This window comes from Nanorana parkeri, unplaced genomic scaffold (genome assembly GCF_000935625.1).
Source record: "Nanorana parkeri isolate BGI_ZX_2015 unplaced genomic scaffold, ASM93562v1 scaffold1626, whole genome shotgun sequence".
NCBI lineage: Eukaryota > Metazoa > Chordata > Amphibia > Anura > Dicroglossidae > Nanorana > Nanorana parkeri.
In genome coordinates, this window is record NW_017307894.1 from 208,213 (window position 1) to 235,969 (window position 27,757).

Here is a 27,757-nt window from a genome sequence, read left to right on the forward strand (position 1 = left end):
TTGCACTCTGCGGACAGCAAACAGGCAATTGGGACATACATATGCAATGACAACAAGAGTGATATTGGTGGTATTCTACTTTCTTTATCTGGCCAGACACATCCTCAGTGGACAGAGGAAGGAAACAGTCTGCACCTTCTCCCACCTCTTCCCACCTCTACAGTGCCAGTGATGATTGACAGTATTATCTAGATTGATGTCAATGCTCCGATGGGCCTATTAGTGGTGAAGCCTTAAGGTGGCCATACACTCTACAACCATCGCAAGACTTTAGTCTTGCGATGGTTGTAAAGGGATTAAAAAAACGTACGATCTGCCTATCTTGGACAGGCAGATCGCACTCTCGATCATCGCAAGCCCGCCCTCCTGAGGGGCGGGCTTCCGATGACCGCAATGCTGAACGGGCAGTGTGCGCGTGCGCACACCGGCCCGTTCAGCATTTATCTTCCGAGCACCGTTCTAACCAGCCGAGAATCGTACGATTCCCGGCTGGTTTTCGAACATGCTGGTTCGACAGAAGACGTGCGACCGTACAGTAGAAACGGTCGCACGTCTCCGTTCACACTGCTCGATTATCGTACGAAAACCCGATCGCATACGATTATCGTACGATAATCGTGCAGTGTATGGGCACCTTTAGGGAACTTCAAGTGACTGGAAGACCCAGTAATCAAATTGCATGCAAGCTTCCATTTATGACTGTATATAATCCTTTTTCACTCACATTAGAAGGATATTGATCTAAAATGTGGGATAAGATCGCCTTAAAATATACAATAGGGTTCAATGAGTTGACATGCAGGAAGAAATATTCAAAAGGTACAATTAAAATAAAGTGGACAAAATATACATAAAATACATTTAGTTGGTGCATCAAAACAACCCAAATGTAACTATTAATGGTTCTCTGGCGCAGTTCGCACAGTGAAAACAACAGCTAAATTCAATAGAATATGCTCAGCATTTTCTGGCATGACTCCTCTTATGTGTTATATGACATTCACTATGCGAATCTTGTGTTAGAATTTTACCAGGACAAATCTTGATAGCTTAATATTTTTCACCTTTGGACGAATCTGTGTGGGAATGTTTAGGGCAAAAATGTTTTCCTTTACCTGTACATATCAGTGAACTGGTCTGAAGAACCACTAAAATCAGTTCACTAAGGAGGGGACAACCACCTTATGCCCCCTATTGGGGGGCAGGTAGATGGAACATGAGCCTCCCCATGCTGGCACCCCCTCCTTCAAACCAGCTGTGCTGTAGAGTCTGGAGTCAACATCGTGCTAGGGTGTTTTGGGGGGACCACTGACCCCCTCAAAGCACCCCCCACAAATCTAAAGGGCATGTGGGCTATTATCAGCATACTTGGGTGGCTTCACACTCACCACTCTCATGCTATGAGGATACCAGCCTGCATGTCAAAGACCTTAATGTGGAAACAGCTATATCTTTGGACCTTGCCATTTTTAGCACCAGCCTCCATCCTTTTTTCTGCCTTCAATTCATCTCTTTTGACACTGCTGATCCTAGTACAGCCATCTAAGGTAGATGTCATTGGAACAGAAAACTGTGAAATACAAACTGAGCATGGAGTTTCAAGTACAATAACAAAACAGCTCTCCTTTATGAAAGTGTTTCCGCTGGCTTCACTTCACTGTTTACAAAAATCGCTCTATGAGCCAAACTCTGCTAATGCCATTAACAGCATTGCAGGTGGAAATAACAAGCGTGCTGACAATTCTGTTAAAGTCTAAAAGCAACTCTCTATGTAGTTGTACCCACCCCTACAAGTCCTGGGGCTTTACTTTCTTAATTCACGATAACATAGGTTCACCAGGCTATAAACATTCACACACACTGCAATCCAATCTTTCAGTTTAGAAACTCTCAACACATGTAAACGTTCACATTATCAAATAAAAATATATATGTAGGATCTCCACAGCAATCAGTTCATCATGACAGTATAAAGGTGCCCATACACTTTACAACCATCGCAAGACCTTAGTCTTGCGATGGTTGTAAAGTAATTAAAAAAACGTACGATCTGCCCATCTTGGACAGGCAGATCGTACTTGCGATCATCGCAAGCCCGCCCTGCTGAGGGGCGGGCTTCCGATGACCACAATGCTGAACGGGCAGTGTGTGCTTGCGCACACCGGCCCGTTCGGCATTTGTCTCCCGAGCATGCCACAAACCAGCCGAAAATCGTAAGATTTTCGTCTGGTTTTCAACATGCTCCTTAGACAAAAGACGTGCGACCGTACAGTAAAAACGGTCGTACACCTTCCAGCTTCCGATGACCGCAATGCTGAACTGGCAGTGTGCGCTTGCGCACATCGGCCCGTCTGGCTTTTATCTTACGAACATGCTACACACCCGCCCGAAAATCGTACGATTCTTGGTGGGTTTTCGAACTTGTTCGTAAGATAAAAGTTGTGCGACCTTACAGTACTAGAGGTCGCACGGCTTCCACACACCTTACGATAATCGTACGATCGCAGGATTTCCCGCGATTATCGTACAATTATCGCAAGGTGTGTGGGCACCTTAAGGCTGTATGTGAAAAGGGTACTCTGTTAACTCCTTTATTGTAAGCCTGGATGGCTGCCAGTAGGAAGAATCCACATAGGATTTCATTGTTTTTTTATGTTTAGAACGGTTCTGCACGTATTCAGCCCTACGAATACATACGGACAACTGCTCCTATGTGAATGGAGCCTAAATAATAATATTCATAATTATTTTAAAGACATATAAAGATTTTTTTTTGCCACATTGATATAAAGCGGAACTCCAGGACACCTTACTTAAAGGCAAACGCCAGCACACATTTTATTAATCCTTGCAGTGGGGCTACCCCAGCAGTGCAAGGGTTAACTGTTTTTTGCCTAGGGTAAAAAAAAATAAAAACTAGTGGAACAAATTTTGGGTTATTTTACACAACAGTTTTTAATTAAACTTACCTTATAAAATTATTTTTTTACACACTGTAAGGCTATTTAACATTGTGTTTCTTCAACCTGCAGATATTACCATGTCTGTTTATGACATGGAGTGGCATCACTATGATCACTATGGTGGTGCAGCCAGCACGCTGGTGACACCATTGAAGGGGTGACACCAAAATGACTGACAGTCATTTTGGTGTCACCTCCTCTAAAAAGTCGGGCACTCGGAGTTGCACGAGAGAGGAGGAAACTCGGCGGCATAACTTATCCTGCCAGGTGAATCTCTGCCAGTGCCCATCACCAAGATGGCTGCCAGTAGGTATCACCAAGATGGCCGCACATGACGTCACGCCGGGTTGTCACCTGGTATCCGCTCCAGGTGACACCCAGCCTTGGGACGCCCCTGCTGACATGCCAATGTGTAATTGAATGTGTCATTACATGGGTAAGGAGTTTGCATGTATGAGGGTGTGTACACATGCACATAGTGATATAGTGAATAAACAGGACAAGGATGTGTACTTGTACTGTTAAAGGAGAACTATGGGGTTAACACTTTTCCCCATAGTTCTCCTTAGGGTAACGGGAGGACACAAAATAGCGTCCTCCCGTCACCCTAGGCTCAGTATACCGCGAGCTGTAGCTCGCGGTATACTGAGACGCCGCAGTATACCGCGAGCTACTGCTCGCGGTATACTGAGACGCCACAGTTGAAGCGGATCCCGACAATTGTGCAGGGATCCGCCCAGCTGCTTGAATGACAGCTGTACCCGCCCCCTCCCCCGTCCGTTCCGCCAGTCAGCGCTGGTGGATCGGAGCGGGGAGGGGGGAATCCAGCCCCTCCCCTGTCCCGGCAGAGAGCCGTGACAGGATTGAGAGGTGAGCGAACACCGGTATGTGTTCGCCCACCTCCCGATCTACTGAGCCGACCTGTGACAGTGTCATTGTCACAGGTCGGCTAGAATTATGAGGTGAGTGAAAAACACTCACCTCATAGTTCTCCTTTAAGCAGAGAAACATGAGAAAGATGAACCAGATAAGGTCTTTACAAGAGGAATCTTAGGGTGCCCATACACCTGACGATTATCGTACGATAATCGCGGGTGATCCCGCGATGGTACGATAATCATAAGGTTGATGGGCAGCGTGCGACCTTATTTACTGTACGGTCGTACGATTTTCGTATAACGAGCACGCTAGAAAACCCGCCGAAAATCGTACGATTTTTGGCTGGTTGGTAGCGCGATCGCAAGACGAAAGCCGCACGGCCTGAGGTGCGCAAGCGCACACTGCCCGCTCACCATTGCAATCATCTGCAAGCCTTCCCCTCAGCGTGGAGGACTTGCGATGATCTGCCTGTCCATGATGGGCAGGTCGTATGAACTTTTAATCACCTTACAACCATCGCATAACGAAAGTCGTGCGATGGTTGTAAGGTGTATGGCCACCTTTAGCCTGATCAATTTTTTTTTTAGGTATTTATATAGCTCCAACAATATACCCAGCGCTTAAACAGTACCTGTCCTCAAGGAGCTAACAATCTAAGGTCCCTACTGCACATACATACAGGGCTAATTTAGACAAGAGCCAATTAACCTTCCAGCATGTCTTTGGAGTGTGGGAGAAAACAAGGGTACCCGGAGGAAACCGACACAAGCACAGGGAGAACATGCAAACTCCTAGTAGAGGACCCTTAGTGCTGCAAGGCTGAAGTACTAACCACTAATTCACTACATTGTTACTGTTATTTAATAGACAATGACAAAACAGTATAATGTACTGTACAATATAATGTAATAGATGGTAAGATGTCAAAATACAATTATGTTGCACTTACCAATGAAAAAGAATGCATACACATCTTCATCACCCTCGCTCAGTTCTTTTATATTTCCAGTAAATAGAAGCCACAAGCCAACAGCTACTATTGCAGATCCTGCCAGCTGAAAACAGACAGAAATGTAAGCACATAAAATCATTGAAGTTTTTATAAAAAATCAAAGCTTTCTTTACATTTTTAATTCCGACAAAATGTTCAGCTAAGTGATCTTACCATTTGCAAGAGCATAATAAAGACTTAAATGAAAAGTCCCATTAACCCCTTGTCGTCCGGCGGATGCTTCCCGGCGGGTGGACGTACATGTATGTGATTTTTTTTCTGCTTGTGTGCGCCGCCTAGCGTGACCCCATCTTTAATATTTTACCAAAAAATTGGGTGCTGATAAATGTTTAATAACATAACGTAGGGAAAACATTTATTTTTTTCAAAATAATCGGTACTTTTTTCATTACATAGTAAAAAATAAAAATCCCAGTGGTGATTAAATACCACTAAAATAAATCTTTATCTGTCCCTAAAAAAATGGTTTAAAATAATTTCAGTACAGCATTGCATGACGGACTAAATGTCAGTCAAAGTACCGCAGCGCTGAATACTGAAAAATGGCCTGGACAGGAAGGGGGTTTAACACCTCGATCAGCAAGTGGTTAAGCAGCTTTAAAAAGTACTATTTGTAGTCAATTTACATAATAAATCAGATCTGTAAGAAATAAACGATAATACAAAATCACCTGCACTACATACAGTGTACAGACCTTGGATGAAAGGTTGGTGCTTGAAGTGACAACACGAATGAATTATCAAATACAGTCCATAATAGAAGTCAACAGCACTCGATGATATGTGCAAGAAGTAAAGCACTTTTTATTAAATCGTCACATGCGTCAAACAGCCAACGTTTCGGGGCCACGCAGGGTCCCTTCTTCTGGGCGACATAGTGACACCGTCACTTTGTAAGAAATAAAGATACATGCAGCGCTACTTATCCCAAGCTTATATGACTGGTTAGTTTGTAATGGCATACACAGATTATTCTTGTGCTTTTGAGAGGCCAAGGCAAGCTCACATTAGGTCTACCAATGTCTACCGAGAACACTGTGGAGGCTCATGAGAAGTATAAGGGAAGGTGATTACTGGCAAGTTTATTTAATCCATTCTTACCCAAAGGTCATTGATTCCTTGATGTCCACATCAAATTTACCATCAGCGTTTTTAAACAAGGACATATAAGATTTTTATTTAGTGCAATGTTTAAATAAAACCCTGTCCATATTTCTCAACAAAGACTGTCAAACACAAAAGTGTGAAAGAAAGTTTAATAAAATATTTGTTAAAACTTTTTTTAATACTGTACCTTCTCCTTTAACAGTATTTATTTCAGTGAGAGCATAAATAAAGAGTTACTCTGACAGATATTACTCTCAGGGACAACCAAAGTCATCTGATTACTATGCAGATTGACATTCCCTCTGCAGGAGAACATCATGCAAGGGAGCCTTAGTTTACATATTGCAGGTGCAAAAAAAGGTTAAATGTGGAGGTGCCTAACAAATGTAAATGGATTTAAAGTGTTTCATATAGTACATAAGAAAATTAGCCTTCAAATTAAATAGGTTCCAAATGGGACAGCATTTCCTGGATCTAAAATGTTGGTATAAAAAATGAGTAGGTAACCTGAAACAAAGAAACCAACTACAGAGGTTTCTGCACATTGTTTCCCAAAAATATATAGCGCGCAGTAGCACGATTTTTGATAAAACTGGGTCACAGGAGGACATTAGTAAACTACGGCCAAAAAAGGTTTTACCATAGTTCTCTGGAAACCTTCTTCTTTAAGAAACACTCAGGACTTATTCACTGCATATACCAAGGGGCTGCCCTGGCCATTTTTTCCAGTGCAACTCTAATGCAATACAAGGCAATTTGCCTTGTCATGGAAGGACACAATTCACACCACCGCGTTGCGGTCACCAATCACCTTAAGGCCCCATTCACACACAAATCGGCCTGCACATACAGCTCCGTGCTGCGTGCGGAGCCGTACCAAGTAGCTGCCGGGAAGGACAGTCTTTCTCTATGGGGCTACGCTGCCGTACGCCCCCCTACGCTCACCTCAATTGCAGGTCCGTAGGGGTGCGGGTGATCGTATTCATACGCCGCCGGAATGGATCCTGTATGCGCCCCGGCCAGAAAACCTGCACCCCTACGGACCTGCAATTGAGGTGAGCGTAGGGGGGCGTACGGCCGCATAGCCCCATAGAGAAGGACGGGGGCTGCGTACTAATCACACGCAGCCCCTGTCCTTCCCGGCAGCTATTTGGTATGGCCCCGCACGCAGCACGGAGCTGTAGGTGCAGGCCGATTTGTGTGTGAATGGGGCCTAACAACTGCCTCGCATCACACTGTGACCATAGAACTTAATGAAATGTCATGTCAAAAAAAGGAAACAGTGTGATGTGCACATCAGCACCATGCTGGCCACTGCACATCAGCTGCTGTGCAATTTGTATATGAGCACTGCAGCACAACTGACTGGCTCATTGTGCTGCCCCTCCCTCTCTCACTCTAAGCTTTGTTGTACAGGGGATCAGGCTGATATTCAGTCAAATTTAGATATACTGCTTGCAAAAGAAAATGCTTTTAATTATATTTTAATGAGTACAATGCATTATTATGTGTCTTTTATATCTGTCTGAAGTTCCATTTCAAATGAGGCTGCACTCTAGTTCCAAGTTATGTAACAGGCTATAAAGTGCAATGCCAGTATGCTGATATACTATAAAACAAAACAAAAAATGAAATAAGCTAAAGACTACCATTCCCTTCATTACATGCTATTTTGGTAGTTATAGTGCTGTCCCAATGCCAAAGCATCACACAGGAAGTATTTGATCGGTTAGGATAGCAGAAGGAGAGCAGAAGCAGTGGCGGAACTACCGCCGGTGCAGGTGGTGCGGACGCACCAGGGCCTTGGGGCTCTAGGGGGCCCAGCGCCAGATCGGTACCCAGCGGCTAGCGGGCCCCCCATCTCTGCGCCGAGAGTGTCGGATCATCCGTTCATCCGACACTCCCGGCGCAGAGATGGGGGGCCCGCCGGCCGCTGGATACTGATGTCCCCACACTCTGACGCGCTAAATTGGGATTTTTTTTGGGGGGGGGGGCCCAAAAAAAATCTTGCACCAGGGCCCTTTGTTCCTTAGCTCCGCCACTGAGCAGAAGGGAACATAGTAGTGCAAACTGCAATAACTCATAATAGCCAATCAGTCCTCAGTGTAGTCTTTAATGTTTCAATGTGTTTCTGTTTTTATTTTTAATAATTTTGTTTTTTTAAATCATAATTACTCAGTGATTATGATTTATAATCTGCCTTGAAATGCTTTCACTTTATGATTACTATTCAGTAAGTGTTATGTAAAAGTTAATAAAAATAAATAAAAGAATTCATACTGGACATGTGATATACAAGATGCTGTTGTCAGGATTCTCCAGGTAATTGCATGTTTATTTTCCAGTGTTTTAGTTACAAAAAACCCAACACATAATGCATCTAAATTGAATGCCTGCAGCTTTCAGGCCACATCCCTAGGGACACTGATATTGTCAAAACTATGATGATTTCCCATAAACCTTAGGTCATTCCATTTTCAGAAATTCCAGCATCATTAGGGTATCCTATAATTACAAGTCTGCACCACGCCTTGAAGTCAGTGACTGCAAAATAAAGGATGTGCATGCAATTTCTATGTTTTCCACTAGTTTCTGCCAGTCTTCCTGACCTCATAAGGCTGCCCAAGTGCAAGGGCTTTCATCCACAGAAGCAAGAATTTCAGTCTAACTTTTCTTATTTCGTCAAGCTGGATGTCCTGTTTTTTTATTTTAATTAAAAAAGATTAAGCACCACGCTCTATGACAGGGAGGTTAATATAACAACGCCTCGCCTCACAAGGGAGCCTCACTTCAACTAGAGGTGCATGGCCCTGTATTTCAGTCCTTAGGATGTGTTTTAGTTTTGCAAATATAACTATATACTGCGATTCTTGGTTAAGCCCAGGTCTGTGATGAAATGCAGTTTTTATATGAGCTGTCTTTAGTAGAAGCACTTAGAGAGGGCAGTCAGCTCTACGAACCAGTCAGGGCTGTATTGCTATACATTGAAAGTTAACAAAGATAGCAGCAAACCTGGCTATATAGTGTGTAAATCACAAGAACGCCTGAACAAAATTATGAATAATTCGTCAGGTAAAACAATTCATATTTATTTAGAGCTTAAGATTTTACGAGCAAGGCCCTCCGAACCCTCTTGCCTTGAATTGTACTGTAGATGCACTGTCTCTCTTTATTTGTAAAGTGCTGTGCAAACTGTTGGCAGTATATATCCTGTATTATAATAATAATAATATAAATGCTGTATAATAATCATCATCATCATTATTATAATATACATAATTTTAGCTATATATTTAGCTAATTGGCTGGCTTTTCAGACATCTAAGATCTAGTATTCTTCAGCACCATATATTTTAATATAAAGGGGTTCCCATCCCATCAAAAAACTAACGTACAGCTGTTCCCATCAAACAACTAATTTGTATATATAAAAGAGGAAAGGCATGGATCCATGGTAGGATCCATGTCTTTCCTCTTTTATATATACAGGTGACATTTTATTCCCAGATCTTTCTTTTTTTAAAGTGAACACAAATCTTTTAACAATGAATTATCTCTAATGATTCCCCTTTGTTTCTTGGGAAATGACAAAAAAAACAAAACAATTGCAGGCAAGGAGAGTGTTTGAGTACATAGAAAATTAAAAATGGAAAAGAGAAAATTAAAATGGCAACAACAAAGATTCCATGGGGAAAATATATTTGCAACTGCCAAAAATTGTTCTTTACGGATACACACTTTAATTTCCAGAATAAAACATTAGCAGAAGAATAAACATTAGCAGAAAAGTCAGTGTACTATCTTTGTAAGCTTTTCTACCGATGTACAATCCCTTATCCTCTGTGCTGAGTTAAAGGAGAACTATGGGGTTCTATCTTTTCTTTATTCATTCCTTAGGCTAAATAAGTAAATTATGTAATTTATTCTAATTAGCCAAAATGCACAGTAAGGCTGTAAACCCTTATTTAAGGTGGTGGGCGGGGCTAAGCGCCGCAATGAGGAGACATCCCGACGTATCTGACGGGATCCTCCCCACTGATCTTCCTCACTGTGACTGACAGTGATTCTTGAGAGCTGCTGCGCGTCCACGAATATATGGACATGCGCAGCAGCTCTCTCCTTACCTGCACGTCCCCGTGTGCCAGCCGGGCTCCTTCCCCCCTCTCTCTCTCTCCCTGCCCTGTGTGACACTGACATAATAAAAAGATCGTGGATCGCTGATGACAGAGGGGAAGGAGCCCTCTCTCTCTCTTCAGCATTTACTACAAATGGGAACGTCCATATATGGTAAATGATGTCACTGGAGATCCCTGCAGATTGGATGCTTGCCAGTCTGCAGGGATCCCCAGTGACACCATTTACCATATATGGACTTTCCCATTTGTAGTAAATGCTGAAGAGAGAGAGAGGGCTCCTTCCCCTCTCTCATCAGCGATCCCCAGTGAATTGAGGATGTCAGCGTCACACAGGGCAGGGAGAGAGAGAGAGGGGAAGGAGCCTTCTCTCTCTCTTCATCATTTACCACGTATGGCCAATGCATATATGATGAATGATGTCACTGGGGATCCCTGCTGACCGGATGCTTGCCAGTCTGCAGGGATACCCAGTGACATCATTCACCATATATGGACTTGCCCATTTCTGGTAAATGATGGAGAGAGGGATGGCTCTTTATCCTCTCCCTCTCCCCCTGTGTTATGCTGACATCCTAATTACTGGGGATCGCTGATGAGAGAGGGGAAAGAGCACTAAATGTGCAGGGAAGCTGAGTCCGTCTCTTGCTGCTGCCTTCTCACTTCAGACTCCGCCTCCCGCTCACAAATGCCAGCGTGCACGAGCTGACAAAACACAGCAGTGCACGATGAGAGTAAGCGCGGCCACAGCAATGAGATCATTTGAAAAAAAAGCCGTGGGCTGGCTTGATCAAATGTTAACGCCCCCTAAGAGGAAAGGAGCTTGGAGCAGGGTTGAAGACGGTCATTTACTACAGGTTTTGAGGGTTTTATCTGTGATGTGCTGCGACTTTAGAAAAAAGGAACGATGCTACTACAATCAAGGTAAGGGGTATTTTTATTTGCCCTTAAGTCATAGTTCTCCTTTAAGTACTGTTTTTGGTAGTGTCTTATGTTATAGTTCACTGTGCCTGTTATTTTATTTTGTCCCTTTAGAGTGGAACTCCAGGATGACCAAGTTCAATAAAAAAATAACATAAATCACCCACAGCATTTCCAAGAAAAATGTTTATTAGGTTGCCATTACATCACTATCGGTTATCCATTCTTTCATCAATGTCCACCAGCCTGGAGGAGGGATCTCTGATATGGCATACATTATCCCCCTTAGGAAATGTGGTCAGAATTGCCCTCAAGTAACCTCCCACACAGGACCCACGCAGCACCAGCAGTTACCTGCCAGGAAGAGAGAACACTGACAGTTTTATTTGCTCTCCATTAAGAGGTACAGATGTGCATTGGCAGGACAGACCATGGAGCATCGTAAATTGACCCACCCATTGCAGGATGTGCCCTTCAAAGTCTACACAAGGGCGTTCACACAACCGATAGCCCGGGTGAAGGGGAGAGTACGGTGGGTCCAGTCTTGAGTAGAAAATAGATGAACGAAGCCCTATAAATGACTAATTCTTTTCATCTGAATGCAATGTCAAATTGTATTGTTAACTGGTGCTCTATAAGTAGTGGCATTTTTTACCATTGTCAGTTTTATATACAGTATTATAGCTAATACTAATTTTAAGTCTGAAGTATTTTGTCTGTTCAAGGAAGCTGTACATTTGTTTTTAAGTTGTCTTCAAACAATAGGGGTCTATTCACAAAGCTGCCGAGGGCAGCCGAGTGAATGACCGATCAGAAGTGAAGTGAGCCGAACACTGTTTGGCTATTCACTTCAGGCTGGTACGGCTGATTTCAGCCGTACATCGGCTGAAATCAGCCGTACATCGGCTTGCTTCGTGTGGCTTCGGATCAGCCGAACATGCTCAGCATGTTCGGCTGACCCGAAGTGCAGAAGGAGTTCGACTCAGCCGATCCAACATCTGGATCAGCTGAGCCGAACCTCCGGCAGGCTTCACACTGCTGTTCGGGCTATTCTGAAAGATGCCGAACAGCAGTGAGAGAATAGCCGAATGCCGCCGAGCGGCATTTGGCTCGGCTGTTCTGCTCGGTCCCTCAGAGAAGCCGAGCCGAGGCATATGCGATCGGCTCGACTGAGCAGCTCGGCCGTGATCGGGAGCTGTACGGGCTATTGTGAATAGCCCGTGCAGCACCCCTTCGGTTCTCCTGAACCGAAGGGGTCCTGGGGCCGAAGCTAGCCGAAGGATCGGCGGAAGCTACGGCCAGATCCTTCGGCAGCTTTGTGAATAGACCCCATAGTATCAGTGGCAGATCTCAACCGGGGAAACTGATTAGCCATCCAGAGCTCAAGGGTCCTAGGTAGCCCATAGCTAATACTAATTTCAAGTCTGAAGCACCTTGTCTGTTCAAGGAAGCTGTACATTGATTTTTTAAATTGTCTTCATAAGCATAGTATCAGCGGCAGATCTCCACTGGGGAAATTGGTCAGCCATTCAGGGCTCAAGGTTCCTAGGTAGCCCATAGCTAATACTAATTTCAAGTCTAAAATACATTGAGGGGAATTTATCAAAACTGGAGAAGACAAAAACTGGAGCAAATGTGCAGGGCAACCGATCAGCTTCTCTCTTCAGTTTGTTCAGTTAAGATTTGAAAATGAAAGAGAGAAGCTGATTGGTTGCACTGCACAACTGCTCCAGTTTTTGTCTGCTCCAGTGTCCTTATCTGTTCAAGGAAGCTGCACATTGTTTTTAAACTGCCTTCAAACCATAGTACCAGTGGCAGATCTCCACTGGGGAAACTGGTTAGCCACCCAGGGCTCAAGGGTCCTAGGTAGCCCTTACCACTGTTGCTGTACTCTAGGTGTATAAGGTACATAAAAAAAACAAATCCAAGTAACTTTAATATATCTCCTAAACCCAGGTTGTGTTTCCCTGTCACAGCTGCTTTACCAGGCAAGATCACCATGACACCAGTCTCATAGCCAGCTCATAGTGCAGGATTTCAGACTTGCCAGCAACAGCAATAACAACATTGTAACAATAATATTGTTACTATTATTATTGTATTTAAGGCCCATATACACAGTGCTGATGTGCCTAATCGTGTCACAAGTGACATTTCCTTAAGTTTTAGCGAGCACAGAGCGGTGTGATGGCGTTGTACCACATCACACTGAGCTGAAAAAAAGTACTGCACACTGCACTGTTTTTCAGCACACACCACCTCTACATGGTGGTGTGAGCTGGACCTGTCTGGAACAAGGCAAATTACCTTGACTTGCGTTGTAGCTGCCCTGGAAATAAACAGCCGGCACAGCCCCAACAGGTCCACTGCAAATGAGCCCTTAATATGCAATCACAGTATTGTCCTCTGAACTGCAAAATATGTCAACTGAGGCAACCTCACATAGCACAACCTCAAGTGGGTTTTTCTATTATCAAGAATCAACCCTATTTAACTGCCAGCTAAACCATAGCAGTGCCAATTAACTCCTTTCTCACTTTTTCCCTTTAGCAATTTGTTCTTTTTGCTGTTTTATATCATGTTTACCATCCATATGTAAACTTTTCTCGTTAGTTTTTGTAGCATTGTATTAAAAAAAAAGACAAAAGTAAAAACAAAAAATACATTTATTTACTTTGTAAATAACTTTGCCATGTTTTCTACCGGAAATGTTATTTTGCTATTTCACTATGGCTCTGACTGATTTGGTGTTATGACATTTTACTGCATTGCCTTTTCCCTAATTCGTCAGCATATTTATAGCAGATTACCTCAGCACCATCTTTATTATACATTGTTATTCCGTATACTCTTGGAGTCATTAAAACTACATCCTCCTACATGTATCTCCCTGGCAATCTCTCTTATTGGAATCGAGAATGAAAGATTAGCTGGAGTGTAAAAAGTAGAGTCTGATCGGGAGGCTAATTCGAACAGGCCACATTTTAGATAACAAGACCTGCTGTTTTAATATTGTAAATAGGAAAATTATATTGTAAAAAAAATGTAAGTGCTTTTTTCCAACTTCTTTATTGGCTGTTCCAGTTTTCCTCAAAGAATGGAAATAAATACAACAGGAAATGAAATACTGTTGAGCTAAAGTGAGATTACAGCTACCCAGTCCTTCTCAGTAGCACTGCAAATTACATCTATTGTTAGAGTGGGGCGGCGCACTGATCTCAAGTCCTTGAGAAATGAAACACAGGAAACCACGTTTAAGAGTCTCTACAGTGACAACAAACACGTTAAACTTTGCAGCCTTTTAACACGAGGGAAACACCAAGGCTGGTAATATTTAACTATTACAGCAATGGCATGTATTGTGTACTCTTCCTGGCATTCCTTACTGCTTGTTTAACATACGGTACATTGTGCAAATTCTACAAATATGGAATTCAAATCATTTTTTTAACATTACTGTAGCAATTTCAGACAGCAATCTTTACAATTGCCACCACTGAAAGTGAAATACAGCCCATCTTTTGCAGCCTCAATACAAGTATAGTACACTAAATAGAAATAATGACGTTACTTCAAAAATGTGTCACTGCTTTATATGTATTGCTTTGCCTAATCCTGGCATGATCTAAGCCAGCCTTTCTCAACCAGGGTGCCGTGGCATACTTGAGTGCCTTTTGGCTTCCTCAGGGGTGCTTTGAAATTTTCACGAAGTGTCATGTCTTTCCATGTAATAGTAGGACTCAGATTTAAAGGAGGAACTGAGTACTGAATGGGGAGGGGGAGTCTGATGTGAAAGGGGGAATCCTGATGTAAAGAGGGCTCCTGCAATGAGGGGGAGGATTCTGATGTAATGAGCTTCTGATATGGGGCTACTAGTATGAAATGGGGTGACTCTAATGTGAAAGGAGGAGGAGGGTGCTTGTGATGTGAAAGTGAGGACTCTGATGGGAAAGTTATGATTCTGGTATGAAAGGGGGGCTCCGATGTGAAAGAGGCTCCTCGTGTAGAGGGACTCTGATGTAAAGGGGGAATTCCACTTTTTTTGTGTTTTTGTATTGGGTCCCCCCTTAAAATCCATACTAGACCACAATCTGGGATAAGGGTCTGGTACAGATTTTGTAGGAACCATGTGTTGCTTTTTAAATTTTTGACATTATTTATTCCAGATTTTGCATACTTTTAAATGGTGCAGTGACTGAAAAAACTTTTAGAGGGTTATTCACAAAGCTGCTGAAGGCAGCAGAGTGAATACCCCAGCCAAAGTGAAGTGAGCCGAACGCTGTACGGCTATTCACTTCTGGCCTGTACGGCTGATTTCAGCCATACATCGGCTGAAATCAGCCGTACATCGGCTCTGTACAGCTGCCTTCGACTCTATAAGGGAATGAGAGGGCGTCAGTATGTAATCATACATGGTACGATTACCTGCAGTCCGGGATAGATGATAATCCCTGAACACAGACAGACTGTGTCCAGGGAAAATCATCTATCCTGATCTTCAGGTAAGCGTGAGCGATTACATGTGGACAGCCATGAACAGATGTGGCTGCTGCCAGCATATCATTTACTTAAATGGGCAAAGCAAGTGCTTTGCGTATTCCTGCCACAAGAATCCACAGGTTCTTGCCGCAGGAATCCTCAGCCACAGATTCTAGCTTTGTGTTTTAGAACAAACTTTCTCAAGCAGGGTGCCGTGGCACCCTGGTGTACCTTCTGGCTTCCTCAGGCGTGCCTCAACATTTTGTGGTAGTGTGACTTTGATGTGAAGGGGGAATGAAGACTGAGTTGAAGACTGATGTAAAGGGGAAACTCTGATGTGAAAAGGGGAATTCTGATATGAAAGAGGTTCTTTCTTCTTATGTGAAAGGGGGGCTCCTGATATAAAGGGGAGCTACTGGTCCAAAGGGTGACTCTGATGTGAAGGGAGAATCTGGATTTCAAGGGGGCACTTGAATGTGAAGGGGGAAAACGACTTTTTATTGTGTGTGGTCCCTCTTAAAATCTATGACATTGCAGACTGGGTTGCCTCAAGATTTTGCATACTTTTAAAGGGTGCTGTGACTGAAAAAAGGTTGAGAAACACTGGGATAGAATTACATGTTGAACTCTAACTCTAAAAGTTCTAATGTGAGATATTCTTGGCTGTAGTCTCCCAACATGGCAATTAAACATACAAATACAGCTTCCACACCTCTCTTTGCATTTTCTATAATTAAAAAAACAAATGCAGAACTCATCACAGGAGCTTGACCCCCTTGTGATAATCATGACCGTGGGGTGGAGATGGGAACTACTGAGGTAATAGCTCATCTCTACAGTCATAAAGTTAGAAAGTAAATAAACCCACTTGTGGAAATAGCTGTGCTAAGTGGAGTTTACTTTTAAACAGGCTCATTGCCGTCACAAAGGAGGAAAGTAAACAAACCCACTTGTGAAAATAGCTGTGCTAGGTGGAGTTTACCTTTAAACAGGCTCACTACCTTCACAAAGTTCTAAAAGCACTTTTGCTTCAAAAATAAAACTTTGCATTCTTTACACTTTGCATTACTTACTATAGTAATGTTGAACTTTCTTTTATTAAAAGAGAAGTATTGGGAGAGTATAATGTACTCCTCCCAATACTTAAAGCCGGCATGTGACATCCGGCTCTATAGATCAAGAGTTGGTTAACAATCATGTGACCACTGATTACTCAGCTCATGATCTTCTCCATATCAGTCGCCGCTCCCTGCGTGGATCCCCCCCTCGTTTCCCAGCACTCATTGGAGGGACAGACAGGGGAGGCGGCGGCCACAGCTGACTCTGGCTCTAGAGAGGCAGAGCAAACTTTCAATCAGGCAGAGGGGTGGATCCTGGCAATACTGTCGGGATCTTTCTTGGCTGCAGAGTGGCTCTGCTCTGTCCACAAATAATGGGGTAGTAGTGCAGGAGTACTTCGGTAAATATACTCCGTTGACCCAAAAGTGTACTAAAGCCAAAAAAAACTTTTGGCTTTAATTGAATATAAGCCCAGGTCATTTATTGCAAATCTATAGAGAATGCACACACAATTCCTCTCACCTGATGGACACAATCTAAACACTGCCAATCGTCAATGTGTCTGTTGTTAAAGCACTGCTTAGCAAATTCCTGTCAGGATTTTACAAGGAGAAGGAAACAAAACTGCAGTCACTTCTGTTCCGACCATCAATGAATGTTTTCTTAACATTCTTGTTAACTGGGCTGTGTTATTAGCTGGTCATACAACATTTCTGACAGTCAAGAATTCCTTACACGGCCTTCCAAAAAGCCATACTGAGACATTAGTGCTTCTTTGTGTTATTTGGTCTGAAACTATAGCAACTTCAAAGGATAATGTTAACTTTTTAAGCAGGTTTAGCACTGTTAAGGGTTTCTCTCATTTCCTCTGTGTGTAAAACCACAGGACTCGACAGATAAGACACGATATTAGAATCCAAGCTTAGCAGTCGTGAATGTTTCTAAGACTTAAAGTGTAGTTATGCTTTTGCAGCCAATTAGAAAAAACCCTATTTTATATTTATTATAATCCCATTCACACTATATAACTTAAAAAATATATTATTATTATACAGGATCTATGCCAAAAGTTTGTGCAGCGCTTTGCAATATAAGGAAGACATTACCGTTACAATACAAGTCAAGACAAGTTTGTAAAAATAAAAATTACTGCTTACATTTTTATTTTTTCTTGCCTATAATAAAAGGTGCACTGCAATGAAAATGTCAAAACTGAAACGAAACCGAAATTTAAAAAAAATGTCAGGCCAAAACCGAAAATGTTTTTTATTTAACTTTTTCAAATTTTTTGAATATTTTTTTATTTATTTTTTATAAACTTTTAAATTTTTTGATATTTATTTTTATTTATTGATTCATTTTTTATTAAATATTTTTAATTTTTACTTTACTTTTTAGGGTCTTCGTGGAAATATTAGAGGTCTAAACAGACCCCTGATATTTCCCTTTTAAAAAAGAAAAAGAGATTGAGGACACAGAGTCTGCAGCCCTTTTTCTGCAGCCCCTATTCGTTAATAACATGAGAACATAGTATGTTTACTATAACCACAATCATGAATGAACAGAAGGTGATGTAGATCACTTCCCATTCATTCATAATTGAGGCTATAGTAACCATACTATGTCCTCAATTATGTACAAACACTCAGCGATCACTGTTTGTACTTGCTCTCCTTCCTGACACGCTGTCACAGGAGGCTGAGCGAGCGGTGCAGGGAGGAGAGCTCAGACTCCTGTGACAGTGCTGGCTGTCTCTGCCAACACACATCGCTCTACCAATCTGTGATAGGAGGCTGAGCGGTGTGGGAGGAGAGATGCCGGCCGCTCACAACGCTCTCCTCCCACAGCGCCCGGCAGGGAGGAGAGAATAGGATGCTGCATCGGCCAGAAAATGGCACTTTCGGCATTATGCCAAAAGTGCAATTTTCGGCCGATATGTTTCAGCGACCGATATATCGGTGCTTCCATACCTATGATCCTACCTAGCTCCCCCCCCTGGAATGTTAATAAAGGGGGCTGAAGGGGGTTGTGGGAAGTTACGTTTAAGCTAATCAATCCTGTCTGTACTGTGCTGGCAGATATCATTGGCAGTCGTAAACTAGATTTGAACACTGTCCTAACAAAGGGTTAAAGACCCTGGAGGTAATGAGAAGAAGTTCAGCCTGTCCCTCAGTTTGTCCCTCTACTTTCACTTTGAAATTGGTCATTGTAGCCTGGAACCTGCAAAAAGGCCCTCACCAAAATATACCTCACACTATTACACCAGCAGTCTGAACTATTGATACAAGGCAGGATGGATCCATGCTTTCATGATATTTACGCCACATTCTGACCAGTCCATCTATTGTTCAATTTTGGTGAGCCCTTGCAAATTCTAGACCTTGGTTTCCTGTTCTTAGCAGAAAGGAGTTGTACCCGGTGTCGTCTTCTGCTGCTGGAGCCAATCTGCTTCAAGTTCAAAAAGTGTTGTGCGTTCAGAAATGGTATTCTGCATAACTCCACTGTAATGAGTGGCTATTTGAGTTACAGGTGGCTTTCTAACAGCTTGAACCAATCTGGCCATTCTCCTCTGACCTCTGGCATTACCAAGGTATTTTCACCCAGAGATCTGCTGTTCACTGGATATTTTCTCCTTTTCAAACCATTCTCTGTCAACTCTAGAGATGGTTGTGCGTGGAAATCCCAGTGGATCATCAGTTTCGGAAATACTCAGACTAGTGCGTCTGGCACCTTAAACCATGCCATGTTCGAAGTCACTTAAATCAGCTTTCTTCTCCAATCTGATGCTCACTTTGAACTACAGCAGATCAACTTGACCATGTCTACATGTCTAAATGCATTACGTTGCTGCCATGTGATTGGCTAAAGGAACATTTGCATTAAGGGAGAACTATGAGGTGAGTGAAAATCACTCATCCTCATAGTTTGAGCCGATGTGTGACAATGAAACTGTCACACATCGGCTCCATAGATAGGGAAGTGAGCGAACACATACCGTCGCTCGCTCACTTTGCGATCATGTCCCTGCAGAGAGCAGTGACTGCCAAGAACGGAGAGGGGAGGGGGAAGGTACAGATAGTATATGTCCTCTCGTGACCCTTAGGCCTTGTTCACACCAAATGCAGACCAGATCTGCATGAGTTTCTGCACACACAGTGCAGTGGGTTTGAATGCGTTCCGGGCCGGTTTTTTTTCTGTTTAAAATGGGCTTTCAGTGCGTTCCAGGGCATTTGCATGCGTTTTTGATACGTTTCAGAGTGTTCCAGAGCAGGTAAAATAGGGCCTGCTGCAGTTTTTTTACCTGCTCTGGAACGTAACGCTGCAATGTGAACTGGAGCTAAAAATACCATTGGAATACATTGGACGCAGTTTTGCTCCGGTCTGTAACTGCTCTGCTCTGCTCCTGGAACGTGCTTGGTGTGAACAAGGCCTATAGAGAACTATGGGGAAAAACACTTACCCCATAGTTCTCTGTAATGAGCAGTTGAATAGGTTCACCTAATAAAGTGGCCAATTAGTGTAAATGATCCCTGGAAGGGCCATGTAGAGCCTGTAATACACTACACAGTTACAACAGTGTATCAGAGCCTTTTCTGGATATAGGAACAGTTGCTACGCTGAGCAACTTCCTTTATGCAGTATAAACACAGCGGGCACTCGCTTAGCACAGTGAGCATTCATAGGACACCTAGTATTTTTCTCAGTGAATACAAGGTGTTCTCAGATTAGGCGAGCAAAGGGGAATTCACTCAGCTCCGTTCAGTTCCTATACCTAATGACACTATAATACCCTATAATGTATTACACAATCCCCAAAATTTAAGGCTGAAAATAAATGTTGGCCTAAAATGTGCATTTAAAACAAAAACATTTTTTTTAAAAATGGTTCTGGCAATGAAAGGGTTAAAAGGTATGGCAGTGTACCAGAAACCCAACAACGCTCAAAGCGCCTGAAGACACCACCAGTTAAGGTGCCCATACACTGCACGATTCTTGTACGAGAATCGCGGGAAATTCCGCGATCGTACAATAATTGTGCAGTGTATGGAAGGCGTGCGACCGTTTCTACTGTACGGTCGCACGTCTTCTGTCGAACCAGCAGGCTAGAAAACCCGCCGAGAATCGTACAATTCTCGGCGTGTTAGTGGCCTGCATGTACGACAACTGTAGTCATCGTAAGCCCGCCCCTCATTACAGTCATCGTAAGCACGCCCCTCAGCATTTTTAGAAGGATATGATAGACCTGATTTCTCTTCCATGAGCCACTTTCATTAAAAAATGTGTGCTTTGCGCATGCAGGGCAAACCAACAGGTTTGTTTTGATGCCTCCCTCCTATTTGGCAGCTCTATATTGGTACAGCACGGGTTTGCTTTAAACGTAGTAACTGGTAAGAAAGGGGTTATCTTCATAATAAATATTGTTTATAACAAAAAAAATTATAATTCAGGTAAATTAATCTAAGCAAGAACTCCAGGCAAAACTGTTCTCAACCCTTCCAGTGGGGCTACCCCTGAACTGCAAGGGTTAAAGAGGAACTTTACCATTACTGAACATTTCTAAAGGTGTCTTTGTTGTTATTTTAAAGATAAGGGTAATCTACAAACAGATACTTATAGATAATTGCAGGCTGCATGCTGATGTGATTTTTAGTAAAAGGGGGCAAAGGTCCACTTTAAGTGCTCCTTTTTGTCTAGGTGCAAAAAAAAGTTATACTCACCCAAACCTCAGAGGCAGCAGGCTGCTACTCTGGTCCCTGAAGCCTGTCTCCTTCTCTGCTGCAGTGGAGGTATATCCCTCAGCGTCCTCACATCCAACACACTGTATTGGAGGTGATGACTCGAGGATCCTTAGACCGCTGCAGCGGAGGAGGAGAGACGCTCCAGGAACCGGTCTAAGAGCAAGCCGTCTCCTAGGATTGGGTGATTATAACTTTTTTTTTTTTAGCTCCTAGACAAAAACGAGCACTTAACCCTTGCAGTGCAGGAGTAGCCCCACTGCATGGGTTAAGAAATGTTTTGCCTGGAGTTCTGCTTTACCTATAACATATGCAATATTTAAATTACCCAGTTGTAGTCTCTTTCACAATTGGAAATAGTGCAATGTCTGCTTATTATATTAGGGCCCCCTCCATCGTAGCAGCATTAATGTAAAAGGAAAAACAAGTTAATAAATATACTTATCTTCTTATCAGCTTCCCAGTGGGATACTGAGGAAATGCAGAGTCCCAGAAACCGACACAGTGCGTAAGGAAGGGCAGAGAGTACGTAGGTATGTCAGCTTTTTTCTCCCCAACAGGTTTTTTTTTTCTTTTTACAATAATGCTACAGTAAACTCTCAGTTATCCGGTATTCAACTAATCATAACTCTCATCTAACCAGAAAAGAAAATCCCCTGTTTACTCACTGTTTTGCTGATCTGCTGAATGTATTATCCTGGAAATGATTGTATGTCTATTTGTCTTAATTTGTATTTGTTGTGTCTATTTGTCTTAATTTGCTTATGATTACTGCATTTCAATATTAATATGAAGTCAATACAGAGTTTTTGTTATGCTATGGTATAGTATAGGGTATGGTATTAGTTAGACCTATTTTTAATAGTAACTCTCAAGCAACCAGAAACTACATTTATTTGGAATCTACCAATCCCTGTGGATGCCGGATAATGGGGAGTTTACTGTATTATTAATTTTTTTTTTAACGATTTTATTGTACAAATCAACGTATTTGGCATGCAAAAATACTTCATACAATACATCTTTTAGCTGCATGCAAGCGGTGCAGTGATGTCCAATGGGGAGAGCATAACATTGATCCATTTGATGTGGAGATAAAATACCACTTCAAAAAGAAAAGTACTGTTTCATGAAAAATAAAAATCCTTTAGTGAATGACTAACTCCTTTATGCTAAGGAAAATAACTCCACACTATAGAATTTTGGTATGTGAATGTAATGTTTTGCTGAGAAAATGATCATGTGATAAATGAATTAGTTCAGTTAATATAACTCATGCAGCTTAGAGGCACTATTTTCTAAAATGATCCAGTGTCTTTGGGCTTCATTTACACTGGGCAATTTAGGATCCCTGCAATAGGAACCTATGGATTCCTGCAGCAGGTATCTCGGATGTCCCCTTTAGATGTGGCCATTGCACCCACTGAAGTTAATAACTGGGCGACAGTGGCCCTATCTGTAAGCGGCAGTCCAAATAAATCACTGTCACTGGACACATCTATCCTGCATCCAGCAATAATCATCAATTCCAAACTGCACATAATCACATACGATTATGATGCGGACTGCCACTTACATATCTGGCCACTGCCACCCGGTCATTAACGTGAACGAGTACAACGGCAACATCTAAACTGAAGACCTGGGATTCCTACCACAAGAATCCATAGGTTCATGCGGCAGGAATCCCAAATTGTCCTGTGTAAATGAAGCCTTACTCTGGAAGCCAACTTGATATCCCATGGTCTGTGTGTGTGTTGTAAAGTAGCCACCACTCCAAGCTCGCTCTTTTGATAGACTACAATCCCGCGTTTAGTTCACTTATTTGAATTGAGATTGTAGTCCATCACAGGAGTGAGCTTGGACCGGTGGCTACATTACAACACACACAGGGACCATGGGGAACAAAAGTAGGAAAGAAGGACAGTTTCAGCACAAATTCAGAGATAATTTGAGGATCTACAGCCCAATGATGCACAAATAAGATAGTTTTGTTAATAGTTAAGGTACTTAAAAGAGAACTATGGGGTAGCCTTTTTATCCCAAAGTTCTCTTTAGGGTCATGGTAGGACATATACTAACGTCCTCCTGTGAACCAAAGCTCAGTATATAGCGGGCTAGTGTCCGCTTTATACTGAGAGCGCCACAGCCGGGACAGATCCCGACAATACTGTGGAGATTTACTGAGCTGGCTGATTGACAGCGGGCTCTGCCTATCTAGAGGCAGAGCCAGCTGTGCACGCCCCCATCCCCTTCATTCCTCCTGTCAGCTCTGGAGGATCGGAGAGGGGGGAATTCCTGCAGGGAGCGGTGACTGACAGTCAGCGTTCTCTGCAGGGAAATGATTGGGAAGTGAGTGAGCGACAGTATGTGTTTGCTCACTTCCTGATCTATAGAGTTGACATGTGAAGGTTTCAATGTCACACATCGGCTCTAACTTTGAGGATGAGTGTAAATCACTTACCTCATAGTTATCCTTTAAATGCATTATTAGGTTTTAACTCCTGTGTTTAGTATAACTTTAAGTAATAAAAAGGTGGTGAGCAGTCCAACTATGCCGCATCTACTAAAAACTGGAATACCAGGTAAGGGTTGCTGATATTCAGTTGTAAGATACCAAATATCAATTAAAGCCTCGGTGGCCATACAGCACACCTGTGCTTTTTTACTGTTGAAATAAATCTCTCTAAATTACATTAGTCCCTGGTAGCTTTTCCTTTCAGTTTCAATTATGTTATAATGTCCTAAAAAAAAAAAAAAGATGTGTTTTTATGACTAATTAGTTGACACTAATGTCTAGACAAGCTCAGGGAGTCTGCAGGAGTGTGAGCAGAAGAAGAGATTTTTTTAAGGTCAGACTGACTGCTGAGATACTATGGTCCTGCAGAGAAAACAACAATGCCAGCAATAGAGGCTAACTTCACTCTTTTATTTGCTTATATCTATAGAACATAGATCAAATGTAAACATAATTCTCTCCATTTCTATTGGGAAAAAAATGTTTTATGCTATGTGCATAGTACTCTTGCTTTATGTTGAAGATTATGTCCAGCCAATTTTTTTCCATAGTTTTGGACAGAGTAGAGGAGAATTAAAACCCTTGCCAGATTTATATCGCAATTCAAGGTTCTGCTAGATTTCCCCCTCACTTCCTGTCTTAATGACAATAGTTTACTGGACAGGAAGCGAGCAGAACTCCCTAAAAGTCACCCGTGTGCCAAAACTGTTGGCATGTGAGCCATGACAGGATTTGGGTAAAATTGAGTTACCCAATTGAGCAGTTCTAGATCCATCCCCACCCTATCCACAACTGGAATTTTTTTTTTTTTTTGCTCGATATACACTCTGAGGATCGGTTCACACATGTGCGTTCTGTGAACGCGCACCAAAGTGGCACACGTTCACGGAAACGCGCAGAAACACGGAAGTGGTTCCACTCATTCTTAATGGCACTCTAAACACAGCCAGCAAGATGTGCATTTGTGCTCTGCGTTTGCGTGCTTGAAAACGCGCACAAAGGTGAAAGCAAAAAACGCCAAATGCGTGATGCGAAAAATACTACATTAGCTTTTATGCCATGTTTATCACGTGTCGATGAACCCATTGAAATCAATGGGGACGCGCAACAAAAGTGGCACGCAAATGCACACAAACAGGATATCTCTGTACTTTGCTCCATTCAGCGTTCCCTCAACCCTGACCAGTCTCCCAGTCCCTGCTGCTGAAAAATACCCCCATAGCAGATGCTGCCCCCACCATGCTTTACTATTGGGATGGTATCGGGCAGATGATGAGCGGTGCATGGTTTCCTCCAGATAGAACGTTTAGAATTGAGGCCAAACCGTTCCATCTTGGTTTCATCAGACCAGAGAATCTTGTTCCTCACAGTCTGAGAGTCCTTCAGGTGCTTTTTTTGCAAACTCCAAGCGGGCTTTCATGTTTTTTGCACAGAGGAGAGGTTTCCGTCTAGCCACTCTGCCAAAAAGGCCAGATAGGTGGAGGGCTGCAGTAATGGTTGTCCTTCTGGAACTTTGTTATCTCCACACAGGATCTCTGGAGCTCATTCAGAGTGACCATCGGGTTCCTGGTCACCTCTCTTACTAAACCCTTCTCCCCCGATTGTTCAGATTGGCTGGGTGACCAGCATTTGGAAGAGTCCTGGTTGTGCCAAACTTCTTCCATTTGAGAATTATGGAGGCCACCGTGCTCTTTGGAACCTTCAGTGCAGCAGAAATTATTTTGTACACTTTCCCAGATCTGTGCGTTGCAATAATCCTGTCTCTGAGCTCTGCAGGCAGTTCCTTCGACCTCATGGCTTTTGCTCTGATACAGTATGCATTGTTGGCTGTGAGGCCTTCTATAGAGAGGTGTGTCCAATCAATTTCATTTACCACAGATGGACTCCAATCAAGGTGCAGAAACATCTCAGTAACGATCAACAGAAATGGGAGGCACCTGAGCTAAATTTCAAGTGTTGTTGCAAAGGGTCTGAATATTTATTTGACTGTGATATTTCAGTTTTTCCTTTTTAATAAATTCACAGACATTTCTAAAATTGTGTTTTCACTTTGTCATTATAGGGTACTGAGTGTAGATTAATGAGGAAAAAAAGAATTTAAACAACTGTAGTATCAGGGTGCAACATAACAAAATTGAAAAAAAGTGAAGGGGGTCTGAATGCTTTCTGAATGCACTGTAAATAATTCTGGGGGGTTTAAGATTGAACTAATTCTCAGGCCTGCACATGTGTGCAAAAAAAAAAAAAACTGCAAAAAAGGCTCAGGCACAGAAAGGGGAAAAGGGTATCTATGGTAAAAATCTAAAAATAAATATGTAACTCTATACTAAATTTCCATAAGTTCTATCCTGCTCCTAATAACCATATTAATCTAAAAGTTTGTAAATGTACTTGTTGAAGATGCCCATAGGATGTGCTTCCTCAATGCATTGACACAAGTTCACTCAGCCCTGTGAATATGCACATCCTTGTGTCACAACTCCCAAAGCCTGCCTTCTGAACTACAACTCACTTTAACTATCAAGCGATATATACCATAATGTGAACACAAATATCAGAGCTTAAATTTGTTTGTGTACATGATGCTGAAAAAACAAAAGTTGTGATTATCTTTTGATTATCTTTTCTTTAGCTATGCTCTATAGCAGCGGTCACTAACCGATGGTCCGCAAGAACATTTTGGTGGTCCGCAAGCTGGGCCGTCATTGAGGCAGCACGGGGGCTCCGGGGCTGCCTCTCACTGACTCAAGCAGCGGCTGTCACAAGGAATGCGCGGCTCTCAGTACAGGCAGCACAGGCTGCCAGTGATCTGAGAAGCGGTGTGTTCCTTATCATAGCCGTTGCTGCGGTTTGTCTTCCCGTGCCGCCTCCTGTACAGTGCGGGCTCTGCAGGAGGCGGGGAATCTCGTCAGTACCCGGACTGAGCAGGCTGCGGGACATAGAAAAAGTGGTGAGAAGCCTGGTAATAGTGGCTCAGTGTGGGGGAAGGGGAGGCACAGGGGTGGTTGGGGGCTGTGCTGAAGCTAGGGGGGGGCATGTGCCCCAGGCGCCACCGGCAGGGCCAGTGGCAGATTCAATAGGGGGGGAAACAATTAATATTATTACTGGGCCGGGGTGGGCGGCACCGCTCCCTCCCTCCACCAGCACTGCCACTCCTGCAGGCACACCGGCACCTATGTATGTATATATATACTGTATGTATATATACTGTATGTATATATAGATATATTCTCATATTTTTTGCTTCCTCATATATAAATATATTCTCATATGTGTGTGTATATATATATATATATATATATATATATACACACCCTGTTTCCCCGAAAATAAGACCTACCCCGGAAATAAGACCTAGTAGCATTTTTTATGAATTGCTAAAATATAAGACCTACCCCGAAAATAAGACCTAGTTGTGACCATTCCCAGGGCGGGTGGTGGCATAAGGGGGAACTTGAAGAGCCGCGGGAGAGAATCAGCGGTGCCAACCAAGCCAGCGCTAGAGGAAGCGAGGCGGCAGCGGAGGGAGCAGAGCCGCATTAGCTGATGCTTCCTCTATAGCGCCGGCTCCTGTCACAGACGGAGTGATTCCAAATGCACTCCGCCTGTGAGGAATCGATAGTGAAAGCTCGCTTTGCTCATTCTGGCCAGCGACTGGCTACCGAATTGACCTTGGAAAGGTACGGCATCAGGCCAGAATTCAGGATTTGGAGAGTTTTGACAATGTTCCAGAAGAAGATGACATGACTGTATTTGAATAAATATACAGTATATTTTTGTACATGAATACATGTAGACTGTTGTACATGAATACATGTGGGTTGTTGTACACTAAAAAAAAATAAGACCTACCCCGAAAATAAGACCTAGTGTGTTTTCTTGAGCCAAAAAAAATATAAGACAGTGTCTTATTTTCGGGGAAACACGGTATACAGTATATATATATATAT

General features: G+C 42.8%; 1 protein-coding gene across 1 annotated transcript in view; it reads right to left on the reverse strand.

Annotated features, from left to right (window-relative positions):
* TSPAN2 (tetraspanin 2) overlaps positions 1 to 27,757 on the reverse strand; it is a 136,078-nt gene that overhangs the window by 65,934 nt on the left and 42,387 nt on the right. The window contains exon 2 of the mRNA XM_018570901.1: positions 4,792 to 4,897. Coding sequence (XP_018426403.1) covers positions 4,792 to 4,897 — 106 coding nt within the window. The remainder of the gene's footprint in view (positions 1 to 4,791; positions 4,898 to 27,757) is intronic.